General features: G+C 33.9%; 2 protein-coding genes across 2 annotated transcripts; one reads left to right on the top strand and one right to left on the bottom strand.

Annotated features, from left to right (window-relative positions):
* Positions 1 to 16,179: 16,179 nt before the first annotated feature.
* Positions 16,180 to 18,813, top strand: LOC132714340 (neuronal acetylcholine receptor subunit alpha-2-like). The gene has a single exon (XM_060697188.1). The coding sequence runs from the start codon at positions 16,252 to 16,254 to the stop codon at positions 17,392 to 17,394; it is 1,143 nt and encodes a 380-aa protein (XP_060553171.1). The 5' UTR covers positions 16,180 to 16,251; the 3' UTR covers positions 17,395 to 18,813.
* Positions 18,814 to 24,638: 5,825 nt separating this feature from the next.
* On the bottom strand, positions 24,639 to 25,298 carry LOC132714341 (nucleolin-like). Its single transcript, XM_060697189.1, has 2 exons — positions 24,932 to 25,298; positions 24,639 to 24,868 (listed from the first exon to the last, which is right to left on the bottom strand). Exons 1-2 carry the CDS (start codon positions 25,296 to 25,298, stop codon positions 24,639 to 24,641), a joined length of 597 nt encoding a protein of 198 aa, XP_060553172.1.
* Positions 25,299 to 25,393: the final 95 nt, after the last annotated feature.

Genomic DNA, 25,393 nt, shown 5'->3' with positions numbered 1-25,393 from the left:
TTTATAATTGATTATTCAAATTACATATAAATACACTGTACAGTATGCATAAACTGTAGAAATTTTATTAATTTTACCCAGAAGAATAAAGCATATAAAACACTAACTAATTCATTTAATGATAACAAGACGGGTCATAACTTCTTTTAATAAAATGTTTAATAATTTTAGTAAAGACAACAGAAAAAATACAATGACCCAAGATCTTACGAAGTTTGTAAATAACATCTCCATAAAAATCAGACTGGCTAATTCTATACGCTCTAGCGAACCTAATTAACTGAGAAACATATACCAGTAAGATGTTGCATGCGGTACGTCTCCATCTAAATGCGGATAATCTACTATACCAAAATCAAAGTCATCTCTTTTATCATAGATTTTCGTGTGATTAGAATTGTTTTTGATAGTAACTGATGTACTGAAATTTCAAGAATTCATTTTATTTATTTGTACCTCAATAGGATAAATATTAGTCACCATTTGATCAAAATAAGAATTATCTAAATTAAAAATGTCATCAAGGTATCTAGAAGTGTTATTAAATGCTAATATAACATCTTGTTTTGTATTTCCAGAGAGGCTCAACATAGATTCTCTTTCATAGAGGCAATATAAAAATATAGGCGACTAGGGGTGCACATTTAGTACGTATAGGAATTCCTATGATTTGTTTAAACATGGTATTACCAAACCTGACATAAATATTGTCTAAAAGAAAAGAGAGTGCTCTACAAACTTCGTCACAGGTCCACAAAGTATACTGCTTTACAATACAGTTTGTTTAGAAGGCTTTTTGAGAATAACATGCAAGAAATATAACATTTTCACGTGCAAAAGTTTTCTGAATAAGGGAAATTAGTTTATCATTAATTAAATTATGCGGCCGTGTAGTGTAAAGGGTAGAAAAATCGTATGTACTGACAGTTAAATCCTGATAGTTCTTAATTTTCAATTTATCCAAAATTTCACCAGAATTCTTAGATGTTTGCCGGTGTTTTCGTATACTTTATCACAATATCTTAATATATATCACAATATATATATTTAGGAATTCAATTCAATACATAATAGGAAGTTTTAGTTCTTTTTCATCGAATCGGAATTTCAGACTGCAAATATCAGTGGCATGATTGTTAACAATGTCTTTTTCAGAAGCAGTAGTTTTAGAATATGCATTAGTACTTTAAAGTTCCTTTCGCAAAACAGTTATGTATTGCATTCGTCAAACAATAATGATATCATTAGTCGCCTTCTCCACGTAGGGCACAAAGTGGGCGCAATTTAACGAAACACTTGCCATTTGTTACAAGGGTAACATTAAGTAACACCTATGTAACGCATGTAAATTCAGTAACATTTGCCAGAAGTTAATTCTGATTTCTTACAATTTTAAAGGCTTGTACTGTAACAATTGTAACAACCTGTAACATTTGTAACAATCATGTGTGAAATTTTCATTTTATTCTCTACTCTCTTAACATTTGTAACAATGCTGTAACAACTATGTAACAACCTTGTAACATCTATGTAACCCTATTTATTCCGATTTCTGTCCATTTTAAAGGCTTATGCTGTAACACTTGTTACAACCTTGTAATATCTATATAACCCTATTTATTCCGATTTCTGTCCATTTTAAAGGCTTGTGCTGTAACACTTGTAACAACCTGTAACATTTGTAACAATCATGTGTGAAATTTTCATTTCACTTTCAACTCTCGTAACATTTGAAACAATGCTGTAACAACTATGTAACAACCTTGTTACATCTATGTAACCCTATTTATTCCGATTTCTGTCCATTTTAAAAGCTAATGCTGTAACACTTGAAACAACCTGTAACATTTGTAACAATTTCATATGAAATTTTCATTTCATTCTCAATTCTCGTAACATTTGAAACAATGCTGTTACAACTATATAACAACCTTGTAATATCTATGGAACCCTATTTATTCCAATTTCTGTCCATTTTAAAGGATTATGCTGTAACATTTGTAACAACCTGTAAGATGTTTAACAATTATGTGTGAAATTTCCATTTCATTCTCAACTTCCGTTTGTAATTATGCTGTAAAAATGCTGTAGCAACCATTTAACATCTATGTAATTCTATTTATTCCAATTTCTTGCCATTTTATAGGCTAGTGTTGCAACACGTGTAACATTCTGTAGCATTGGTGACAATTTTATATCCAATTTCATTTAATTCTCAACCCTCGTAACATTTTAATAATGCTGTAACAACTATGTACCAACCTTGTAACACTATATAAACCTACTAATTCCGATTTCTAGACATTTAAGGGCTTGTGCAATTTTTCTTTTACTCCGGACTATGGTAACATTTGTATCAGTGTTGTGACAACTATGCAACAACCATTTTTAAACTGTTGCTCTCTTTTTCTTTGGTTCATAAAACAAACTTGGTTTACATGAATCGAGAGGTTGTCTTTACCTCTTAAAGTAAGTTTCACTTTAATAACCATAGAAAAGAAATGAAACTGTCACATTATTGTGGAAATGTCGTACAACGTGAATTGATAATTATGTCAGATATTTCTGAAATTCACACCATTTGGACATCAAATTGTTAAACAAAAATGTTTTTCAGCAACAGTGGCCAATAGCGTAAATTGAGAAATATGTCGTTTGGATTAAAGCTAGAATCATTAAATTTTGCCAACAGATTGTGGATACCCTGTCAGCTACATAATAAAAGATTGGGTTAACAAAGGGCAATAACTCGACCAGTAGTTTACTCGTTTTAAGCTGGCACGAGTGAGCCAAACGCAGCTAATATCAAAAGGGAGAATTAGAAAGGACGTTAGTAACGCCAATAACAAAACCGCAACAGTTCCAGGTCTGTTCGGCATGTTTAATGTCTGCATTTGGTTCACATAACCAATTCTGAACGAACAATTGAATTTAAATAATATTTTATCTATTTTGATATATGTGTGTACTCAATAAATAAATTAAAATAATAACGGTAAACAATAATTATTACTATTTTCCCCCCGATTTTGTATAGTAAATGATAGCCTGATCAGTACAGGTTTGATGCAAATTTATACTCATATAATTATTTTTAAGATCTCACGAAGGCCTTTGTAAATTTATGCAATACATAACTAATGTCATTCGCGTTCTATGTCTATGTCGTTTGAGATTATCAAGAAAATCATGATAAATTGCGGAGAGTGGTCGAAAACCTGACTTGTTAATCAACAAGAACTTGTCTGTGTAACATGATCCGGAGACATTAAATATTTATTTATTTTATAATTATCTATTTTGAATATCATTAGTTGTTTATTGAGCGTTATCCGGGTAGCGTTAAACTTTTTATTTCTATTTTTTAAAGAAATTTTACAGGTAAATATATTTATTGTTGTTTTTTTTATTGTTACAAATGTTACGAAAGTTAAGAATGAAATGAAAATTTCACACATTATTGTTACAAATGTTACAGGTTGTTACAAGTGTTACAGCATAAGCCTTTAAAATGGACAAAAATCGGAATGAATATGGTTACATAGATGTTACAAGGTTGTTCCACAGTTGTTTCAGCATTGTTACAAATGTTACGAGAGTTGTGAGTGAAATGCTTTTATAGCTTTTATATTTCTCACATTGATGTCACATACATGTTACTTAGAGTTATTTTTGTAACATATTACAAGTGTTTCATTAAATTGCGCCCATTTTGTGACCTTTCTCACTATCCGCATTTTCACGGCGACGCCATTTAATAGAAAAATCCTCAATTGATTCGGCAATATGACTACAACAAGCATTAAAATCAATTTTTGAAGGAATTCTATATTCAGGTCCTTTCGAGAATAATTTACGAATTCGTTTGTCTGCAATAATATTAAAAAATACAAGTGATAATATAGCCAAAATCGGAATTACAGAATTTAGAAGTATTACAATCTTAAGTATTTGGAGTATAAGACTGCATATCTAAGTCAACACCAGTCAATAACTAAAGGATGTAAAGGCAAATGTTTAGAAATCTTTTATTGGCACCCATGACATTGACCTACTTACCCCAAACTGAATCCAAATAAAGAAGACCATACAAGTTATCTTCCAACCAAATATGAAAGACATCTATCAATAAATAAAGGTTGTATTAGCACAATTGTAAAAATCTATTATTTAGAACTGGTGACTTTGATCTTACTGACCCCTAACTCCTTCTAAAGGAAGAAGGCCATAAAAGTTACCATCCTACCAAATATGAAAAACATCAGCCAATTAATAAAGGCTGGATAAGCAAATGTTTGCAAATCTTTTATATGCATTCATGACATTGACCCACTGACCCCACACTCAATCCAAAGATGAAGACTATGCAAATTATCTGCATACCAAATATGAAAGACATCTGTAAAAAAATTAAAGGCTGTATGGGCAAATGTGTAAAGATCTATTATTGGCACCCGTGACCTTGACCCACTTACCCCAAACTGAATCCAAATAAAGAAGACCATACAAGTTATTTTCCTACCAAATATGAAATACATCTATCAATAAATAAAGGTTGTATTAGCAAAAGTGTAAAAATCTATTTTTAGAACTGGTGACTTTGACCTTACTGACCCATAACTCCTTCTTAAGGAAGAAGACCATACAAGTTACCATCCAACCAAATATGAAAAACAGCCAATTAATAAAGGCTGTATAAGCACATGTTTACAAATCTTTTATATGCATTCACGACCTTGACCCACTGACCCCACACTCAATCCAATGATGAAGAGTATGCAAATTATCTGCATACCAAATATGAAAGACATCTGTAAATAATTAAAGGTTGTATGGGTAAAAGTGTAAAAATCTATTTTTAGCACTGGTGACCTTGACCTGACTGACCCCTTACTGACCCTGACTCCTTCTAAAAATTAATATATTTTTTGGCATTGGTGACCTTGACCTTGAACCAATTGACCCCTAACATAACCCAAAAGAGAAGGACCTCCTCGGATGAAAGACATCAACTAAAAATTAAGGGATGTTTGAACAAAAAATGTATAGATTTTTTTAACCAATGACCTTGACTTGAAAAGAACTTGTGTGAACACTATGTTGTATGACAACTAGTATATTACATGTTAGAATATTTTAGTATCTCTTATAAATTTATGAACAGCGGCGAAGATAGCAGTGTTGGAGTCCGCAGGTAAAGCAGTATCTCCATAAAAATAACATGTAAAGTTGGAGTGCAAAAGTTGGAAAGTGTGTTTAGTAGATTGGAACGTAGATGAACATATTTTGGACAAATAAAGAAGAAATGATAGGAATTTTCAACCAACCCACAATTTCACAATGGAGACTCGGCAATATTCTGATCAAATAAATCAGATGCAAGAGAGCTACAATTGGTTCGAAGTCTGGTATGCATTATTTGGTCTCTTCGCTCACCATAGTAAAAGAAGTTCGGTATATTTGTTACTTCACTTTTAAGACTGCGCTTAAAAGCGGAAAGGGTAGGAGCATTCTGGGATTGAACTGGAAGGGCGTTGAAGTCTCTTATTACAGATGGTAGAAAGGATTTATAGTAAAGATCTGTGCGTGATCGGATGGTCTGTATATCTTGGGCATTCCTTAAGGGATATCGATGTTCGGAGCCAACAGAAAAAGGGACAAGCTCAGAGAGATAGTCTGGAGTGAGATTATTTTTCATTTTGTAAAATAAGATAAGTTTATGATTGTATCTCCTTTTTTCTAAAGTTTCCCAGCCAATTTCAGACATAAGATGGTCAATAGAGACGAGGTTGGTTGTTCCTGTCACTATTCTTGCAGCTTCATGTTAAATTTGTTCTAGTTCCGTTTTTTCCAATTTGGTACAGTTATCAAATAAGACATCACCGTATTCAAGGATAGGTCTAATAAATGAAAGGTAGATGGTCTCAAGAGACTTCCGGTCAAGTGTAAATTTAAGTTTTTTCATTATATTTATTCTTTTCCAGGCTTTAGTTTTAGTGTAATCAAGATGTGCCGTCCAGCGAAGATCATTTTAGTGTAATCAAGATGTGCCGTCCAACGAAGATCATTTGAAAGAATTATACCAAGGTGTTTATTTCATTTATTGGTTGACCCTGCATAATAATGGACGGATGAATTACTTGTCTTGTTTTACAGGATATTAACATTGATTCAGATTTTGAAGGATTAAATTTGACTAGCCATTTTTTTGACCACCTGTCTAATCTGTATTTAGAATATTGGAAGCTGATAGCGGATCTTCAACAATAATGAATAGACTAGTATCATCAGCGAAAAGTCTGATGTTTGCTTTGATATCAAGAACAATGTCATTTATATATATTAGAAAAAGAAGAAGCCAAAGTATAGATCCTTGAGAAACACCAGCATTTATATAATTATCAGAAGATGTACAATCTTTAAGAACAACTCTTTGTTTTCTGTTATCAAGATTGGAAGTGAACCAGAGTAAAAGACGACCAGAAATTTCAATGCTATTAAGTTTATAGATAAGGCCCTTATGCCATACACGATCAAACGCTTTACTGATGTCACAGAAAACTGTTCTCACCTCTTTTCTAGAATCAATGGCTTGAGCAAATAAAATGTATATGTAAGTCAGTTGATTAATTGTAGAGTCACCAGGAACAAAACCCGATTGTAATGGGGTAAGAATATTATTAGAATGAAGGAAATTGAATGTATGCTTGAATATGATTCTTTCAAAAACTTTATTGATCGTGCTAATAAGGCAAATAGGACGGTAGTTATTTTCTAGAGAAGTGGAGAGACGTTTGCTTGGAAGAGGTTTTAACATGAATAAAGTAATTAGGAGAAATTTGATATAATTCCAACTTCCTGGAATAGGTTAACCCTACAAGGCACTATTTTCAAAGTAATAAAAAGGGAAATAACTGGAAATATGGACGGCACAGCTATATAACTTGGCAACAATGTGTATGGATATTATGACGCCTGACACATTTATAAGAATTACGGGATTGATTTGTAAAAGATGGACACTTATTTTATACTTAATGTATACAACATACATGTAATGTACACTTTTATGTAATAATATGAACGAGGTTAAACACAAAATGATTTTCCCAAGTTCAAAGTCCACAGCAGAATATCACAATATGTCCAAAACGTTTCCCACACAAAATTACAGAATCCAGTTCCTATGTTAGCTTCACAAAATCATAAATACTGTGGTGTATTTTTAAGACGCTACCAGTCTTCGGACCCACTTTAGGTTTTTGTACCATTGTTGTTTCTAATAAGGATATTTGATACCGGTATCATATTTTTTCTCTCTATTGTTGTTCCTAAACCCCAGCAATTTTTAAAAAAAAATTGCCAGAGGAATTTTTTAAGAGTGATAATTTTCACAATATTTGCTTATTTTCAGGCCCAGAAAGAAGTGGTGATATTTTTTTTTTTAATATTGCATTAATTCCCCAAAGAGCGATTTCTTTTTCAAATTGCTTATAATAGTTTACCTGTAAGGCACAATATTATAGTATTGTTGTAGGTGTGTGGAATAAAATAAATTCTAATTCGGAAATTGGGGTTTACAGTAACGGTGGTTTAAGTGGGTACTTTTGCACGAAATCTGTAATTTGCCTGATATTTTTTAATTATTTGTAATAAAAATATTGTAGAAGTAATTATAAATATGGCAATGGCGATGGAAAGGTTTCAGACACCAAAAGGCCCCCCACCCAATAAATCTAAGGTTGCGATTAATTTTGCTTCTGAGGAAACGAGTTGGTTGAAAATAGAAAGTTCCGGGGGTAAAGTAAGATCTTGTAATTGTTGTCTGCCAATATTGTCGTAAAAAGTTTACCGGGTGAGGAATTAAAGATTAGATAGATTTTTCACCAAATTAGGTTTTGGAAAAGAATTAACTAGGAAGAAGGAGGGAGTTCTTTAGAGATCATACTGAAGCTTATGGAGGGGAAGGGTCCTTGGGGATAAGTCATTTAAGTCCCTGGATCAGCTCCATTTTCAGACTTTTCGGAAACCAAAGCCTGGGGCAGTAAAGCCTGATTGTGGCCGGAGGGTCAGCTGGAGTGAAAGCCACTTCAGTATTTGGGCCTAGAGAAGGTAGCCTGTGATGGGAGGGGATAGCATGGGGTATAATGGGCAACTATGTTTTACCACCACTTAGGGTTCCAAGGCTATTCCTGCTGATTTTAGGTCTGTGCGGTCTCTATGGAAAGAACAGGGGACCACCTCATTGGGGGAAATAATGAGTTTGAGCCCAATTATCTCATGGGGGATTGGAACCAGTTTATCCTGTAACAGCCAGGTCAAGACTATCGTTAGACTAAAAATGACCCACAAATTTTAACATTTGAATGGCAATGGCAAAGTTTTGGGAAGCTTTCATTTTTTAAGGTTTTTCCAGAATATGCTGAGAGGTGCCAGTGGTCAAATGGGGATAAACTGATGCATTGTGCTTGACGTTTTAGAGGGCAAAAGCTTGATTATTAAATGTAATTTTACATAATAGTGAAGTGCAATCGTAATGCTTCTTTATACAATAAACTGAGGGCTCGGCTTGGTGAGAAAATCTCACCAGAGGCAGCTAAAGGGCAATTTTAATCAAGCTTATTCAAAACCCGGGCGAATCTCTTGATTTGATTTTGGCAGACAGGTTATGTGCCTTAGCCGATAAAGCCTTTCAGGGGGGGGGGGTGTGTGCAACATTTATAACAAGTCAGGTTTTATAAGTAGGCTTTGTCATGGTTTTTTATTAGACCAACAAGCGGTCGAACAAGCCAAATTAGTGGTCCGTAAAGTACCAACAGAGCCATGAGGCCATATTTGGTAGGAGCAAAAACGCAGTGAAAGGGTTGAAGGTAAGAGGGTTTCCTTCAGTCGGGCAGTAACTGATAGTTACGAAAGTTCAGTCTTCTGAAGATAACTCTTCTGTGACTCGGGAAACTGTGATGGAGGCAATGAGGAACTTGAAGATAAGTTTGATAAGGCTTTCACAGTTGACTAATCTAAGGTCAAAGGGTAGCGCCTAAAAGTTGAGGAAAAAGATGCTTTTAGGTGTTTAAGGACTAATAAGGTTGGGTCGAAATTTCATGTTTATTCTAATGTGTGGTTCTTCTAATCCCAAGGGGGGGGACTGGAGTGGAAAAAATGTAGGATATCGATCTGGAAAAATCAGGTTGTAATCATGGTGTTTTGGATCCAGGGTGCCATGTAGGAAAAATCAAACTTGAGGAAAATGCCTTGTAGTTTGAATAAGTCCTTATTGACTTAGAGCCTGCCTCTTACCAGTTAGTACTGGTGGGGTAAGGAAAGCAGCAGGAAAAGCTCAGCCTCTTGCCGGTTAGTGATGGTGGGGGTGAGGGTACCTGCAGAGAGGAACCGCCATGGGGTAATTAAATTTATCTGGTGGTTTAGCTGATTGCATACCATAGACAGATCACTCATGTAAGGTGGTTTATTGGTTTTGGTAGCCACAAGGTCATTTGGCGGGATGATTGAAGGATCTATCCCGGTGTAAGTTGCTGCAGCACAAATCAAATCGTTATCATGGTAAAATGATGTAATGCCTGGTACCATGTGGGAAATCGATTTGGAACACAGATCAAATCGTAATCATGGCAAGATGATGTAATATCTGGTACCATGTGGGAAATCGATTTTTGAGGTATAATTGCTTGTGGTAGGTGTCAATTAGTATATGAGGCCCATGAATTTGGGGGATCCTTTATTGAACGATTAGATGTGGTGCTATTGGCAAGTAAAAATCACTTGGGTCACTAAGGGTTTTGGGAAGCCTGCCAGGGAAGGAACCAAAATCTACGGGTTTCAGGTAAAAATTGCATCTGTCATTGAGTGTGTTACAATCAGTCTTGGTAATAAGGAACCTTTGGAACGAATCCCAGGAGTGTAAGCTCATTATCTAGGAATCATCTTAGTAATAATGAGTTGCGGGCTCCTTATTGGTGATTATGTTTCAAAAGGCCCTAGAGTCCATTCTGGTGTTATTTACAGAAATCTGAGTCCCAGAACTGAGATGTTACGTAACAATATAGTCACCATTAAGAGAAGGTTAGCTCCCAAATAGACAAGCAAGTTGCATCTGGTCAGTTAAGTTCACTGCCTTGTAGGGGGTCACCAAGTACGCAGTTCCGTTCTTCTAAGCTGGAATGACCTTAATAATGTCATTTTTGGGTAGGTTGCTTGTTAGGCCGACAAAGCAATTTATTATGAACAGTTTTGTATGGGATCTATTTTTAGATGCAGGCGTCTATTAATAGTGATCATTACAATGTTAGTACAATATTGGATTGCGTGGTTGGGGGTTTTTTTTTATGGCAGAAATAGAATGAGGCATCTTTGCAGAACTGAAGTAGTAATTGTCATGATGTTATCTGTTAGGTTTTTAGTTTAGCTCTTGAAGCAATGTCAGAGTTATAAGAGTTATCAAAACGAATTGTGTTGTCTTTTTTGGGAGGTAAGCAATAAAAACTGGAGATTTATGATTCAGTGTGGTTATTGTAATGTGGTTTCCACAGCTTGTGGGTGAAGGTTCCTTCTTGTTGGTCATTTGAATATAAATGTGAGTCTGGATTATTTTTGTCCAGATAAGGTCTTATATTGGGATTGGGGTAATAATCCTCAGGATGTGCTTATGCTGCCAAGGCTGGTGAGATGTGATAGGTGTTAGCGGTAAGTCTCCTAGATATAGGCTGCATATCCTTGCATTCTGAGTTTGAACCAGTGGCATGGAATGGGTTTAGCAGTGTTTTGACAGTATAAAGATAAGTCCAGTGCATCAATTAGACCTGAAGGAGGTTACTCGTTTGTCGTGATTGGTTAGAGACTTTGTTGGTTAATTTTTCCTCTGGGTGTTACTGGTTGAACGATTCATTCTAATATAATTCTACAGTGGGCTGCTCAGGTGATTGAGTGAGTCGTAGTTCTGCCAATATTGGGGGCCTGCTCAAAGGTGATTAAGTAAGTCTTTAGTGGGGCTGCTCAGCTGATCAAAGTCATAGCTGAAGGCTGCTCAGGTGATTGTTTAATGAAGAATGCACCTATTTGGTACATGTACTAGCAAGCAGGGGTACAGTAAACCAGTACTGGTGAGACTCCAGGAAATCATTCAAAATTGGCCTCGTTATTGAGTGCCTGGATTAGATACTAGAAAAGGTCTATCTGGTAGCCAGCCTTTCCAAATAGGACGGGGAGGAGTGTGGTGGTCACTTGACCTAACCAAATTATAGTGGTGGGTTTGACCTTAGTGAGAATGGGACGTCCTAAGTATTCCAGTCCCACATCCTAAATTTTCCTGTTGAAATGGAAAGCAATAAACTGTCTCGATTAATCTATCTGATTACATCCGTGTGTCAAAGTTATCGCAAAGAACTTGAACATCCTATGGAAGTTTTGTTATACCCATTTATTGATTAACTATAATACAATTAAGCACACAATCAGTATATAACATCACACAATAACACAATTAGCAACACACGAATAAGAATACTATTTTAGAGGGGAGAATATTCGGAAATGAACAATGAGAAAAAAACTTTCTTGAAAGAAGATGAATGAACATGAAAAATTATATCAACATCAAATAAACACAATTATTAAAGATAATAGTGACGAGAGTAGGTATCGTACCCACGACCTCGGGATTATCAATCCTGCGCTCTACCTACTGAGCTATTCAGGAAATAGATACTTTACACATTTATAATAAAGCCTATATACTAGCACCCCCTCTCGTAAAGAAAAAAGATTTATGAAATATAATTATTATCAAGCAATTAATATAGTGTATTATACACGGGATAAAGCATCAGGAATAATGATATCTTTTCCCCTAACATGTCTTGAAGGTGAACAAATTTCTGGTCTATATTCTTGAAAATGTCAGAATTTTCTAGTTTTGGTATACAAGAATCAGTTTTTGCCACATTTTCAAATTCATCTATATCTCACTAACGTTTTGTTTATACGAGAGTCATTGTAACGGGCTTAACAATATTCTCAGAATCTCTATCAATGTATTTCTTAAGCATATTGATATGACACATTTGTTTTTCTTTTCGCCTCCCAGATATTCAAATAACATAATTAAGATCACATACTTTCTTATCAACAATGTAAGGACCAAAATATCTAGCGGATTACCAGGAATAGGCAAAAGAGCCAGAACTTTATCACCAGGCTGAAATGACCTTACTTTAGCATTCTCGTCATATCTAAGTTTCATTTAGATTTGAGTTACTTTGACATTTTGTCTCGAAACATCACAAGCTCTAGATAAAATCTTTCTCTAAGGTCTGAGATTAAAATCTTTCTCTAAGGTCTGAGACATACATCAGCAAATTTACATATGAATTATCTGCAAACAAGAATTTCTCTTTTAAAATTTGCAAAGGTCTGCTAACTGCGTGTCCAGACACGTGTTCAAATGGACTGAAACCTAGAGATTCTTGTACAGACTGACTCTCTTGCGGCAAACAGGAACAAGGGAATACCTTCATCCCAATTCCTCCTTTCAGTGTCAAAACAATATATGTTCTAATCATATTTTTCAGAGTTTCATGGAATCGTTCAAGAGCACCTTGGCTCTCAGGATGATAAGCCGATGATCTATATTGCTTTATTCCTAACTCATGCATGACCTGTTGGAATATATGAGACATGAAATTCGAACCCTGGTCTGACTGTACATATTTTGGAAGACCTACGAACGTGAAAAACTTGACTAGGGCATTAACAATTTTCTTGGCCTAAATATTTCTCAAAGGTATATCCCCTGGAAGCGAGTAGAAGCACACATTATTGTCAGAATATACTCGTTTCCTGACCTAGTTTTGGCCAAAGGTCCTACACAATCTATGAGAATCCTACTAAATGGCTCTTCAATTGTAGGAATGAGATGTAACTGTGCCTTAGGTATTGTCTGATTTGGCTTGCCTACCATTTGACAAGTGTGACACGAGTTACAATTTCGAATCATATCTGATTTCAATCCTGTCCAAAAGAAATGATCTTATGGTATGTTTTATTGATACGTAAATGATCTGACAATGGAGTTTCATGGGCCAAGCTCAGAATGTTTTTTCGATAACCTTTAGAAACCACAATTTTGTGACTGACTGACCAATCCTTATAAGCTTGGAAGTCTGGAGGACGCCATTTCCTCATCAGGACACCTTTTTTCACAGTAACCAATAGGAACTTCAGAAAGTTCATTCTTTGGCAAAACCCTTTGGAAAAATTTGGGAGTTCAGGATCACTATGTTGTGCTTCAACAAGTTGTGACCTTGACTTACTTAGTATCATGACCAAGATTATTTGAATTTGTACTTAAGAGCGTTTTATTCACACTATCACAAAATGAGTGTGTATATCATTATCAAATATTTGACATAAAAATGTATCAGATAGGTCAATGTCCTTTTTGTTACAATCAAAGGCTTAACTATTCGTTTCATCAATGGCTTTCTTTGCCATAGCTCAAGTGCCTGCACAAGAAGGGTAAATATCAGGAATTTCCTGCACAACAAAACAAGGAGTTTGATTTAAGTTTGGTTTGTCAGTAAGAAGTGGGTTAACCACGACCTTATGTCCAGCTAAATAATTACCTAGCAACAAATTGACACCTTTAAAGGGTATCGACGACTTAACACCTATAGAAACCAGTCCAGTAACAAACTAGAACTGTGTCCAAAGGACACGGATGCCCCCACTGTGTAGATGTGCTCGTAAACAAGAGCATGCATATCTGTATGGATGTTTAAGCAAAATTTGCCATCCGGTTTAAGAGGAGTTGCGTTCACAAAATTTCTATATAGTATATAGTGAAAAAAATCAACAAAGGGCCATAATTCTGTTGAATTTGGTCGCAGCAAAAATTCCTTCCTTTACTTCCATCTACACATTAAGGTTGTTCATCCCTGGAAGTTTAAGCAAAATCTGCCATCCGGTTAAAGAGGAGTTGCGTTCACAAAATTTCTATTTGGTATATAGTGAAAAAATCAACAAAGGGCCATAATTCTATTAAATTTGGTCGCAGCAAAAATTCCTTCCTTTACTTCCATCTACACATTAAGGTTGTTTATCCCTGGAAGTTTAAGTAAAATCTGCCATCCGGTTTAAGAGGAGTTGCGTTCACAAAATTTCTACATAGTATATAGTGAAAAAAATCAACAAAGGGCCATAATTCTGTTAAATTTGGTCGCAGCGAAAATTCCTTCCTTTACTACCATCTACACATTAAGGTTGTTCATCCCTGGAAGTTTATGCAAAATCTGCCATCCTTTTTAAGAGGAGTTGCGTTCACAAGATTTCGGGACGTACGGACGGACAGACGGACGGACAAGTGCAACGCTATATGCTCCCCACTTTGTGGGAGCATAAAAACTGATGTTAAATAGATATTATGGAGCGGAACACTTACAAAACCACACTCAACACCCTGAATAAGGACACTATCACCAGAAGAAGACTTCTCGCAAAAAGGCAATATATCAGCAAAAATCAAAGACTGAGAAGCTCCTGTGTCTCTTAAAATCTTAACAAGGCATGGTGGGCTAGAATCAACTTAAAGTGTAACAAAACCATCCAACATGAATGGCTCATAGATCTCTATAACTGAATAAGATTTTGAGACCTTACTCTAGGTTTGTTAACCTTTGTAAACGCGCTACCTTTATTAACATAAGACTGTGGGTCTGATTCCAAAGTGGTGAGACATGTTGGCATAGACTCATCATTAGCTTTTTGTTTTTCAATTTCCCACAGTTGATTGCATTGTGCCCTTTTTGTTTGCAATACCAGCAAGTCAAAGGAGAAAAAGTGATTGGTGCTCTCATTTTGCTCTTTGAATTCTTTGACTGGTTTGTACAACCAGATGACACAACTTGGTGTGGGCTTTCTAATTGGGACTTCTGGGATTTATGATTACCAATTCCTTTTGAACTTCCAGATGAGTGTGTATATTGACCTGCAAATTTAGGGACAAAGGATTGCTAATGAGTTAAAGAATAGTCATCAGCCAAACGAGCAGCTTCTTGTAAAGTTTCGACTGGTTTCTCATCTAAAACGGCATTGACATCAGAGTTCTTGCAACTCTTGACGTCTTCAGCAAGAATCAACTAGCGTAAATTATCATAATGTTTTCCAACCTTTCTTGACAAACACCATCGATCAAACAATTGTTCTTTAATTCTCGCGAACTCAACATGAGTTTGGAAACTCACTCTTTGAAAGTTCCTAAACTTTTTTTCTGTATGCCCCAGGGACCAATCCATAGCCTTTCAGAATAACCTCAGCATCATAACTTGTAAACTGCTCAATGCTTAACTGAGTGTAAATTGCACGGGCTTTCCTAATAAGACATTCTGTAATAGTAAAGTCCCGTGCTCTTTTGGCCATTTTAAAGTGTCTGCAACTTTTTCAAAATGTTAGACAAATTTATCAACACCATTCTCGTCGATGGTTATGCTTGGGCCTGATTATGTATGGCAATACCATACGAAACATTTTGTACCGACTTGAAAAGAATACAGCAATTTAGATTATACCGTCAAACAAAAAAATCAAATAAACAAATATTATTTTCTCTAGTTAATTCAAATATTCATCCAGGTATATTGAATCCAGCGACCTCTAGAAATAAGATTTAAAACGGTAAACACCAGTACCACAAACCAAAAAAAAAAAAAGATCGGAAATATAAAAAAAATACTCAAGATAATCAAATCCCCTTAAGTAATTCTACATATTATACATGTCAACAAAATGTCATTATTTTAATGTAATTTGTACATCAATGGAAACAATAATACCAAATTGATATATCAAATAAATGAAACAATAACGTAGTTTACAACGTGCATCGTTGATCCTCATGAGTAACAACAATTGCGGAACAGTTACTATCTCCATCGGTGATCCTCATTAGTAAGATCAATTGTGTAACAGTTACTATCTAAACATTAAGATCTGAATATTATTAATATTTTCTACAGATAATCATTTCCATTATAGAATATTAGTATCAAGTACTAAAGTTAGACTTTTTCCCTGTAATTTATAAATGTCAAAGCATGTATTAACAATATATCAAGATGAACGTATTAGAAGAGAATTTATAGATGAAATTTTACAAATGATATTTTATTTGCCGTCTGGCAACGGTACGTATGGTGCCTTCGTAAACACCTTTATTTTGAGAATTTATCAAAGAATGCAAAAATGAAAACGTTTCGTACATTGATGTGGATATTATTAATATTTGACAGAAAAGTGGCGCTTAATGAAATGAACATTCACAGGATGATTTTCAGCGGAAATTACAGCAAAGACGCTTGTCCTAAAAAGAATGCAACAGAGGCACTTTTTGTTTACATGTACTTAGTGATTTACTCTGTTCAAGACATTGATGAAAAACATCAGTCAATATCAATAAGAACAGTACTAGATATTCAATGGAAAGATGAATTCCTGACATGGAATCCTGATGATTTCGATGGTGTCAAATCAATCACTGTTCCAGGTGATAAAATATGGGTTCCTGACATAGTAATGCAAGACACATTTGTGTCGGTTTTTAATTCAATAGATAAAAATGGTAGGGCAATACTTAACTACGATGGGCATGTAACAATTTGGCCAGGAGGCCTATTTAAAGTTGCGTGTAAAATATCTATTAAAAAATTTCCGTTTGACAAACAAACATGTCCGCTTGATTTTCTTTCATGGACTCGTCCTTCAACTTCGATCCGACTAAAAAACTCATACGCCGAATGGAGACCACAAGATCACAGCATCTTAGAAAAGGGAGAATGGTATCTTGAAAATGTGAGAATAATTAACCAAACTAAAATATTTGAAGGCGTGAAATGGGATCACGTGTTGTTCTTAATTGATGTTAAGAGGAAACCTCTTTTCCACGTCGTTAATGTTATCATCCCTGTTATGTTAATATCAATATTGGACGTTATGTGTTTTGTGTTACCTTCAGAGTCAGGAGAACGGGTGGGATTGTCGATCTCTATTTTCCTGACGTTAACTGTCTTCTTATCTGCTGTAACAAGTACATTACCCGAATCATCAGACGAACTAGCAATTTTCTCTTTATTTCTCGGTTTTCAAGTTTTAGGAAGCGCACTGTCGGTTATTATGACAAACATTTCATTGTTTTTATACTTTAAAGATAAACAAGAAACATTCCCGTTAATGGCAATGTATCTGGTGAAATTATTTTTCACGGAAAACAAGTGTAGAAATGTTACATGGCACACTGTATCACAGGCTTTGGACAGACTTTGTCTTGTTTTTGCAGCTATTTGGCATACAGTACTAATATCGAGCTTTTCAATTGCAGTTTATCAATAATGATTAAGAATCTAAACATTATAACTATTTTTGTTGGATGAAAATTAAAAATACACCTTAATTCTAAAGAAAACACAATTCGTTACATTTCTCATGTAAACATATTAAAATAAAAGTACTTGAATCAGGACATTGCCTGTAACACAAATGGATCTTGATACTATCAACATGTACTGTACACTTAAACTTGTTATTATCAAAATATTTGAAATGTAATTGAAAATAGTATAACATCTATCAATTACAAGAGGGCATGGACCCAAACAAAAACGCGAGAAACATTTGTCTGTGTTTGTTTACATTTTAATAAAATCTTAAAATAGAGATAAACAAGGTAGAGCAACATTTTCGGAATGTAGTCCCCACAATATCCTTTCGCACAGTAAAAAAATCTTGAAACAAAGTGATCCCTCGGAAGCATTAATCACAACGAAATTACAAGAGAATTACAGACTTGGTTTGATTGAGACTGTACATGAGGGATACTGAATGAGTGCAACATCCCTCACGCCCCCTAGCACCGGCTTGAGCAGTACTCAATTCTCAACACTTAATAGTGCTGGCATCAATGATCCCGAAGGACCAGAAAAATTATAACAACACTGAAGTGAAGTACGGGCAACTTTTAACAGCTGCCACACAGAACTTGACACCTACTGTTGTGAAGTATAAAAATCTGGAAACAAAGTGATCCCTCGTAAGCATTAATCACAACAAAAATACAAGAGAATTGCAGACTCGGTTTGATTGAGTCTGTACATGAGCGTTACTAAGTCTTTTGAAATTTATACTATCAATGTGTTTATAATAATATTTAATAATAATAATAAGTTTAACAACAAAAAGACAATTACTAGTAACTATATAAAACAATGGAGGAAAAAAGCAGATTTTTTTTTTTACTTTTTTTTCTTGCGTATAGTATACTCTTTCTTGTGTCTTCTAATGCATATATACATTCTTGTTATTTCTTATCTAATTAAACGTATATGACATGACTTATATCAGCTTATATTGCATATGAAGTTCCATATTCGTTATCCACAATATTTAAATGTGAAATATAAATGCACAATAGTATATGAGAAATATAACAATATGGTATAGTACACATAAACAATTACCTTATTGTGAATCATTACAATGATAGAGTATGGCTGAAATTAAGAGGAAAACTGTGTTCTAAGTTGATTATCTTATAATGCAGATAAATATAATAGTGGTCAATGATATCTCAACGAGAACATTTTCTCCATTCCTTCAACAATGATAAGATAAATTTAACAGGTGATTTCATTTTGATGTAAGAATCAATGTAGTCCTAACAATACGATCGAGGCAGAGGTAGAATCATGCAAACTAAAAGGCTTGTTACTGAGATTTAAGCGTGAATAAAAGGCTTGTTACTGAGATTTAAGCGTGAATTTGCAATGCGCGTAACGATGCACATAACAAATATATATTTAATTAACTTTATTTGTTGAAACTGTACATATTCTTATTAGTATCTTATTCTAAAATCAAGGTATCAGGAGGCTGCCGATATGATGAGTGAAATGATTTGAAAATGTCAATTATTCCAAAGGTTAAATGCTTGTTACCAGTAATGTTATGACCAATTGAAATCATGTGCGACACATTACATGAAGTTTTGTTGAAAGGGTATAACAAAGATATACCTCTAAATGAAATGCCAGAGAAAGAGTAAAAATTGTATTAGATTTCGTGGTTTAAATCAATCATAAGATGTTGGAATTTTTCTATTTAGCGCAATAATAATCAAATACTAGTATATCAACATTTTAATTTCAAGTGGAAATATTTAAAATTTGTAGATTCTGGTGGGAATTTAAAGGAAATTTCACGAATGAAAGAAAAGTATCAATAATCAATTGGTATCAATAACTTTAATTTGATTTAAATTTAAAGTTTCATGAAAAGTAGATAAGAACTGAAAATTTACTTCTGGGAAATAAAAGAAAAACTATTAAGATTAATGCGTTTGAATTAATTAATACCGTCAAAGTTAATTGCTCAAATGCTAAGAAACGATTGATCAGAAAAGAAATCGCGAAAAATTTCGTCCGTTGTGTATTAACCATATCTTTCCTCTACAACATGATTCGATAGGCTGCCGAAAATAAGTAATAATACGTAAATAGAGGATATTCAAGTTTTTTTCTGTAAATACACGATTTATTTTCATCAAGTGGTATGAAAATAAATATTTCATGAGTCGCGGTAGGCACGAGTGAAATGTGATAATTTTCATGCCACAAGATGAAAATAAATCATGTATTTATAGAAAAAACTTGAATTTTCTGTTTATTATATACATTTGTCTCTATTTTTAAACTACAATTTGGAAGACTATTCCTTAAATTTTGTGTACTGGCAGATTTTAAAAAAAAAGTCCGGCAAGACACCAGTGAAAACACGGAAAATATGTTTCACTAAAATACTTTTTTTAGTGAAATTACGAAAATGAAAATAAGCGTTTTATTTCATCAATATTTCTCAATATTTCATTTATAGGTATATAATAAAAAGGGATATTTTTCGTATCAGTGCGAGATCAAGACTAGGTTAATAGTGAGTAAATATCATTGACATGTGTTGAAGCCAAATATGAAAATAAATAAGGGACTGCTGATATACGAAACAAATTGACTATTCTGTGCTATTCTACTTAAGCCGGCGCTAGGGGGCGTGGATGGCTGAATCAAACTGAGCCTGCAATATTTTCTGTGAACAAAAATAGAACAAAGATCAACAAGAGACAGGGCGATATATATATATTCATGACTTGGTAGCCAATTTGCCAAGTGTCTCTAGTTCACGCCTTGCCCCTTGAATATTACGTACGTTTTTATATGAGACTGGCCTTTATGAAATATACATAAGCAAGTTAATATGTGAAAGGCAAATGGATTGTGGGCTTCACTATCTGAAATATTAAATTCTCCGGCAAATACATGTAATATCAATTATTTTCTGAAACAAAGCAGCAATGTCATATCTATTTTAAAGTTGAAAAGTGGAAAGTCAATATTGACTCTAGTCACTTATATCAATATAATTATCTGCTGAATCAAAGTACAAATGAAGGCTACTCTTTTCAAAAATATAAGATTAACGAGGGAGAGCAACATTCAATGAACGCTATCCCGATAAATCGATGGCATAGTACTGTACTATAAGGGGATAAGTGAAAAATGACAGTTTTGAGATAATCAAAAAAAACTGTCTGCTGCTTTTATTTGTAATCATTATTCAAAATGACTTTGCATGTCTGTAAACGAGAAATGTTAGAAGCACTGTAATCATTTTTATCTATTGTGTGGTCGATTGTTTGTTCAAAAATCATTTTATAATTACTTAACACCTTATAACATTTGCAGAAATGACAAGTTGCATTTCCGTAAAGGCGTTATCTGCCACTTAACCCATTTTTAGAATAAACAATGTAACCATATTATAATTCAACATACAGTGACAACTGCCACTTACCACATGACTTTCTATTACTTTTGAAATCAAATGATCAATTATTTTTTATAAGTCTCAGTGTTTAACAATATTTCGATTGTTTTCTAACATACATGTTTATGCCGACAAGCAACTTTAAACTCCTCCACTTGAAATTATTGAAACAGCGATAGAGTCCTGTAAGCTGTCACTAACAAAATCATAATGATTAATGATAACCAACTTGTTCAAAGGTATTTTTAATCGTATTTGGCATAGATGTAGGAAAAGATATTGCACAATGACGCCAACTTTTAAAATCAAATTTATTTCATTTCAAAACTTTTAACATAAGTCTGTGATATGTGCTCATATTAGCATCATGTATTAACATTAAAATAAGTAACTCATTACCTTCATGAACAAGAACAATTAAAAAGAAACAGGATAACAAATTGTAATCAAATAATTGTCCGCAATGTTTGCATGATTTCATCATTCATGCTGTGTTCATTATTGAAATGCCGAATGGACAGTTTCCTTTCAATTAACCATTTTGAAAATCAAATCTTTATATTATACTGAGGTATAGTTCAAAACTCATCTGATTCATGGTCTTCTCTTTGGGGTAGACTACCATTAATTGAATGGTATCTTGGCAGTATTATTTGCCTTTGGCACTAACTCAATAAATCGTAATATTTCTTTTTCAATATACATATCTGATTATCGTATGCATTCTTTAATGCGTAGCCCTCAAATTTTCTCATTTTTCTTCTCAAATTAGGCCGAGCAATTTCAATGAACTTGAATTTAGTATTAACTTCATACTTGTAGTAAATTCTGTTTGGCTCAGATTTAACTGTATTCAAATATGTGTACTTTTGTCCACTGTAGTGTTGAACCATCTGCTGCCTTGCTTCTATTAGCCATAGTATGTTCTGCCAAATCCTTAAAATCTTTTATATCAGATGTAGCCACTTCAATTACTTTATATCTTGGCTCACTGGCTTTGCTATTCGACACAGCTGACATCCAATCCGTAGAACCAAACATATCATGCCTTTTCGTAGCTTTTTTGATAGTGGCATGTACAGAGTCTCCCTCAATTTGCGAATGTCCACGTTCGAAAATAAATGTGAGTGATTTAATGTTACTTAAGATTATCATAAATATGCTTAATGTTGAATACCAGAGATTATTATAGCTTCGATAGAATTTGTTTGAGTCTGTAACGTGTGACTTTATGATAAAGTAAATACATCATATAATATACATCATATAATATAGAGAACAATCATTTTAACGTTGATCACTCTTTAATTGAATTGAACTTCGGAAAAAAGATGTCTACTGAGAGAAACCGTCGATTTAGTCACTGATAACGAAGTCTTTGTATACGTGAATAATATGAAAAATGATGCGAAAATAAAATATCAAATGATTCAATTCTGCAAAATATACGTGTACAAGCATATAAAATCATTAAATGGAAAGGAAAATAATGAAAACACAAAAAAACTAAAAATCTGACTTTGTTTCATTAATTTTCTTGTGTATTTGGCTCGATAAAAATGTATACATACTTATCTCATTTACAAAATGTACGATAAAGTTATTACAAAGTACATTTGTAATTGCATTTTATAGCTTAAGTTTAGTTTTATGCATATGGCAAGACAACAACATTTATAACATGAAATTAAAGTATATTAATCCATTTTCCATGACAACAGTACCTATTGAAAGTCTATATTTGGAACCCCATATGTATCTCAAAAATGAGCATCGGTAAAAATTATATGTGAATTTCAGCTGCACCAGATGTGAAGCATAACACCAAATTGACTGTAACAATAGGTCAATCGCAGGGTAAGTTTTCATATTTTTATACATTTATATAAAATTCAATCCCTTTTTAGAGAAAATCGAAATGTGATTCTACCCTCCTGACTCTCCTCTATATAACCATTTTTTTGTTTTGGATTTCTATGCAGTCTTCATCGAGATATTCTTTCCGTCATGGGTTCTGGTGTGTCCAATACATGCAATGTGAATGAAAAAAATGTCACTAAGCGGACTCAAAAAAAAACAGAGATTTTACGAAATCTCACTACCGACCGATGCTTAACATTCAGACAAATCCTGATTTAAACATTTATTGAGATTTGGCTCAAACGAAGGGAATCGCTGCTCAAAATTGCATTTGAGCTCCATATGTGCTGAAGACATCCATATGTGCATGGTATAAAAAATAGCAACATAATTAAGCATCACTTTCATAAAGCAATCTATAATTTATTCTATTGTGTATCATTCTGTAATAAAAACAAAGTTATTAGAAAGTACATTTGTAATTGCATTTTATAGCTTAATTTTAGTTTTATGCATATGGCAAGACAACAACATAACATGACATTAAAGTACATTAATCCATTTTCTATGACAACAATACCTATTAAAAGTCTATATTATAATAAGAAATTATATCTTGGAACAATTGATTTCTTTGATGAAAAAAAAACAACTCTAATTTGGAGCAACCGTGTATATAAATGTAATACACATCACGCTTACCCAAAGAAAGTGTGCAGTATTTAAAAAAATTACAAGTGAAAATCTTTTATGAAAAATTAAGGTAACAAGAGAGAGGGAGACAAAGAAAATTATTCAATTTTAAACTTCAGTGAGGAGAATTATTTCATTCTATGGAATTAATTGCCTATCGACCATATTGGACAAAGTCTTTTTATATATTTAAAATATTTGGATTTCAATAATGTTTCGGGTTTACTTTTGCTGAAATAAATTAACTAGTATTCTTCTGCAAAACAATTAATGCAAAAATGATACTTAAAACAAGGGCTCCTCTCATCATTTCATTTGTTATTTGTCATATGGTGCTAGGGGGCGTGGACGGTAACTTGCACTTACCAGTATCGTCCATGAACAGGCTCAATCAAACCGAGCCTGCTACATTTTCAATTTTTCCGTGTTGGGCTTTCTTTAGGGGTTCTTATTTTTCTCTCTATTGAAAATTGTTAACCAGCTTCATGGAACCAAGAAATATAAAAATACACTTGTGTATACTTCGATAGTACAAAACCCCTTTGAGTAATTTGTGCTGGTTGTATGCTACATAAGTGAAAATAATACAGAGTATTATGTATAATGTATCAATTTTCACTGACTATAAATCTGTATGAGTGTATAAAAATATTAAATACTGTACTCTTGGAAAACAAATTGTGGAAAGTTTCACATGTTTGGCAATAATAAGGATAAAATCATTTCCAATTAAGAGTCAGTTTATTCAACCGATGTTTTAGTATAAAGTACATATTTACAAAATTAAATTGGTCAGGCGCGCGACCAATATAATATTGCAATTACGTACTAATAAACTTTTATTAAATCAGACTGTAATAAAGGACATACAGACAAACCTGTAAAGAGAGACATATCTAAATATAGTCACACCTGTAAAAAGAGACATATCTTAAAACAGTCAAAATGAACATTTCTTACTTTTCCTCCTCTCTTTCCAAAATTGCGTCCTCGCTGTTAACCTAAATAGATAAAAGGATATATCATTTTATGAAATATATTAAAAACATGGTAAAATACACTTTATTGTTCAACAATATAACATAAAAGTGAGTCTACTTCAGGATGACATGTATAACCTTCTTCGCAATATCTTCATCTACGTTGTCGAGGACTCCAGAAAATGTGATAGCACGCAGAGCATGAAGCTTCCTGTCAAATACTCTTCTCTACATTCCAAACATGACATATTCGTCATATCTCTCAGGTGTCTTTCTGTGTCGCTCTGAACGTCGGGTTGGTTCTGTGGGCAATGTTCTTCGTTTCTTCACTTTTGGCCTGACAACCACTTCTTCTATTGTGTCCTCAATGTTATCTTCTTCTACCGTATTTTCTGTGGTGTCTTGTGTTGTTGTATGTATCGTTTCGTCTTTATCGTCTGAATTCTCTTCATGTTCTTCTATACATACCACATCTTCTGTTGCTACATTATGTCTATCTTCTTCTTGTTCAACCTATGTACTCTCATCATTGGTCTGTGAAACACCAATGCTCTGTTGCTCTTTCACATCTTCCACTTCTGTTTCCTCTAGACTCTGAATATCAGGCTCACGGGCGTCCCCGTGTACTAATGTCTGTGGGGCAAGTAACATGCCTCCATTATCGTCTGAGCTCTCACTGGTGACGTCACCTTCTATTACTCTGGATGCATCCATTCTTTCTTCTTCCTCAATAATCTCAACTTCTTCATCATCATTATCATCTTTCTCATCATCATTACCATTCTTCTCATCATCTTCCATTTTGTGGTAATCCACCATATATAAATGGTTTCGATGTAGCTTTCTGATCTTTTCAGTTTCATTTCCTTCAACTTCATATACTGGCATGTCTTGGATTGGCTGGCTCTTTACAGTAAACAATTCTTCTTCATACTTGTCAGCTAGTTTATGTTTTCCCTCTCCTCTAGATATAATCTTTACTT

This window comes from Ruditapes philippinarum, unplaced genomic scaffold, assembly GCF_026571515.1.
Source record: "Ruditapes philippinarum isolate M1 unplaced genomic scaffold, ASM2657151v2 ctg2827_1_1_1_1, whole genome shotgun sequence".
NCBI lineage: Eukaryota > Metazoa > Mollusca > Bivalvia > Venerida > Veneridae > Ruditapes > Ruditapes philippinarum.
The sequence above is the reverse complement of the archived record's forward strand: the minus strand, read 5'-3'. Positions and strand labels throughout refer to the sequence as shown.

Excerpts from the sequence above, each read along its gene's own strand:
- LOC132714340 (XM_060697188.1), top strand. The coding sequence starts at position 16,252 with ATGAAAACGTTTCGTACATTGATGTGGATATTATTAATATTTGACAGA.
- LOC132714341 (XM_060697189.1), bottom strand. The coding sequence starts at position 25,298 with ATGCCAGTATATGAAGTTGAAGGAAATGAAACTGAAAAGATCAGAAAG. Across the intron at positions 24,869-24,931 it reads TTCACAGACCAATGATGAGA|AAGAACATGAAGAGAATTCA; the intron begins GTACATAGGTTG and ends TGGTATGTATAG.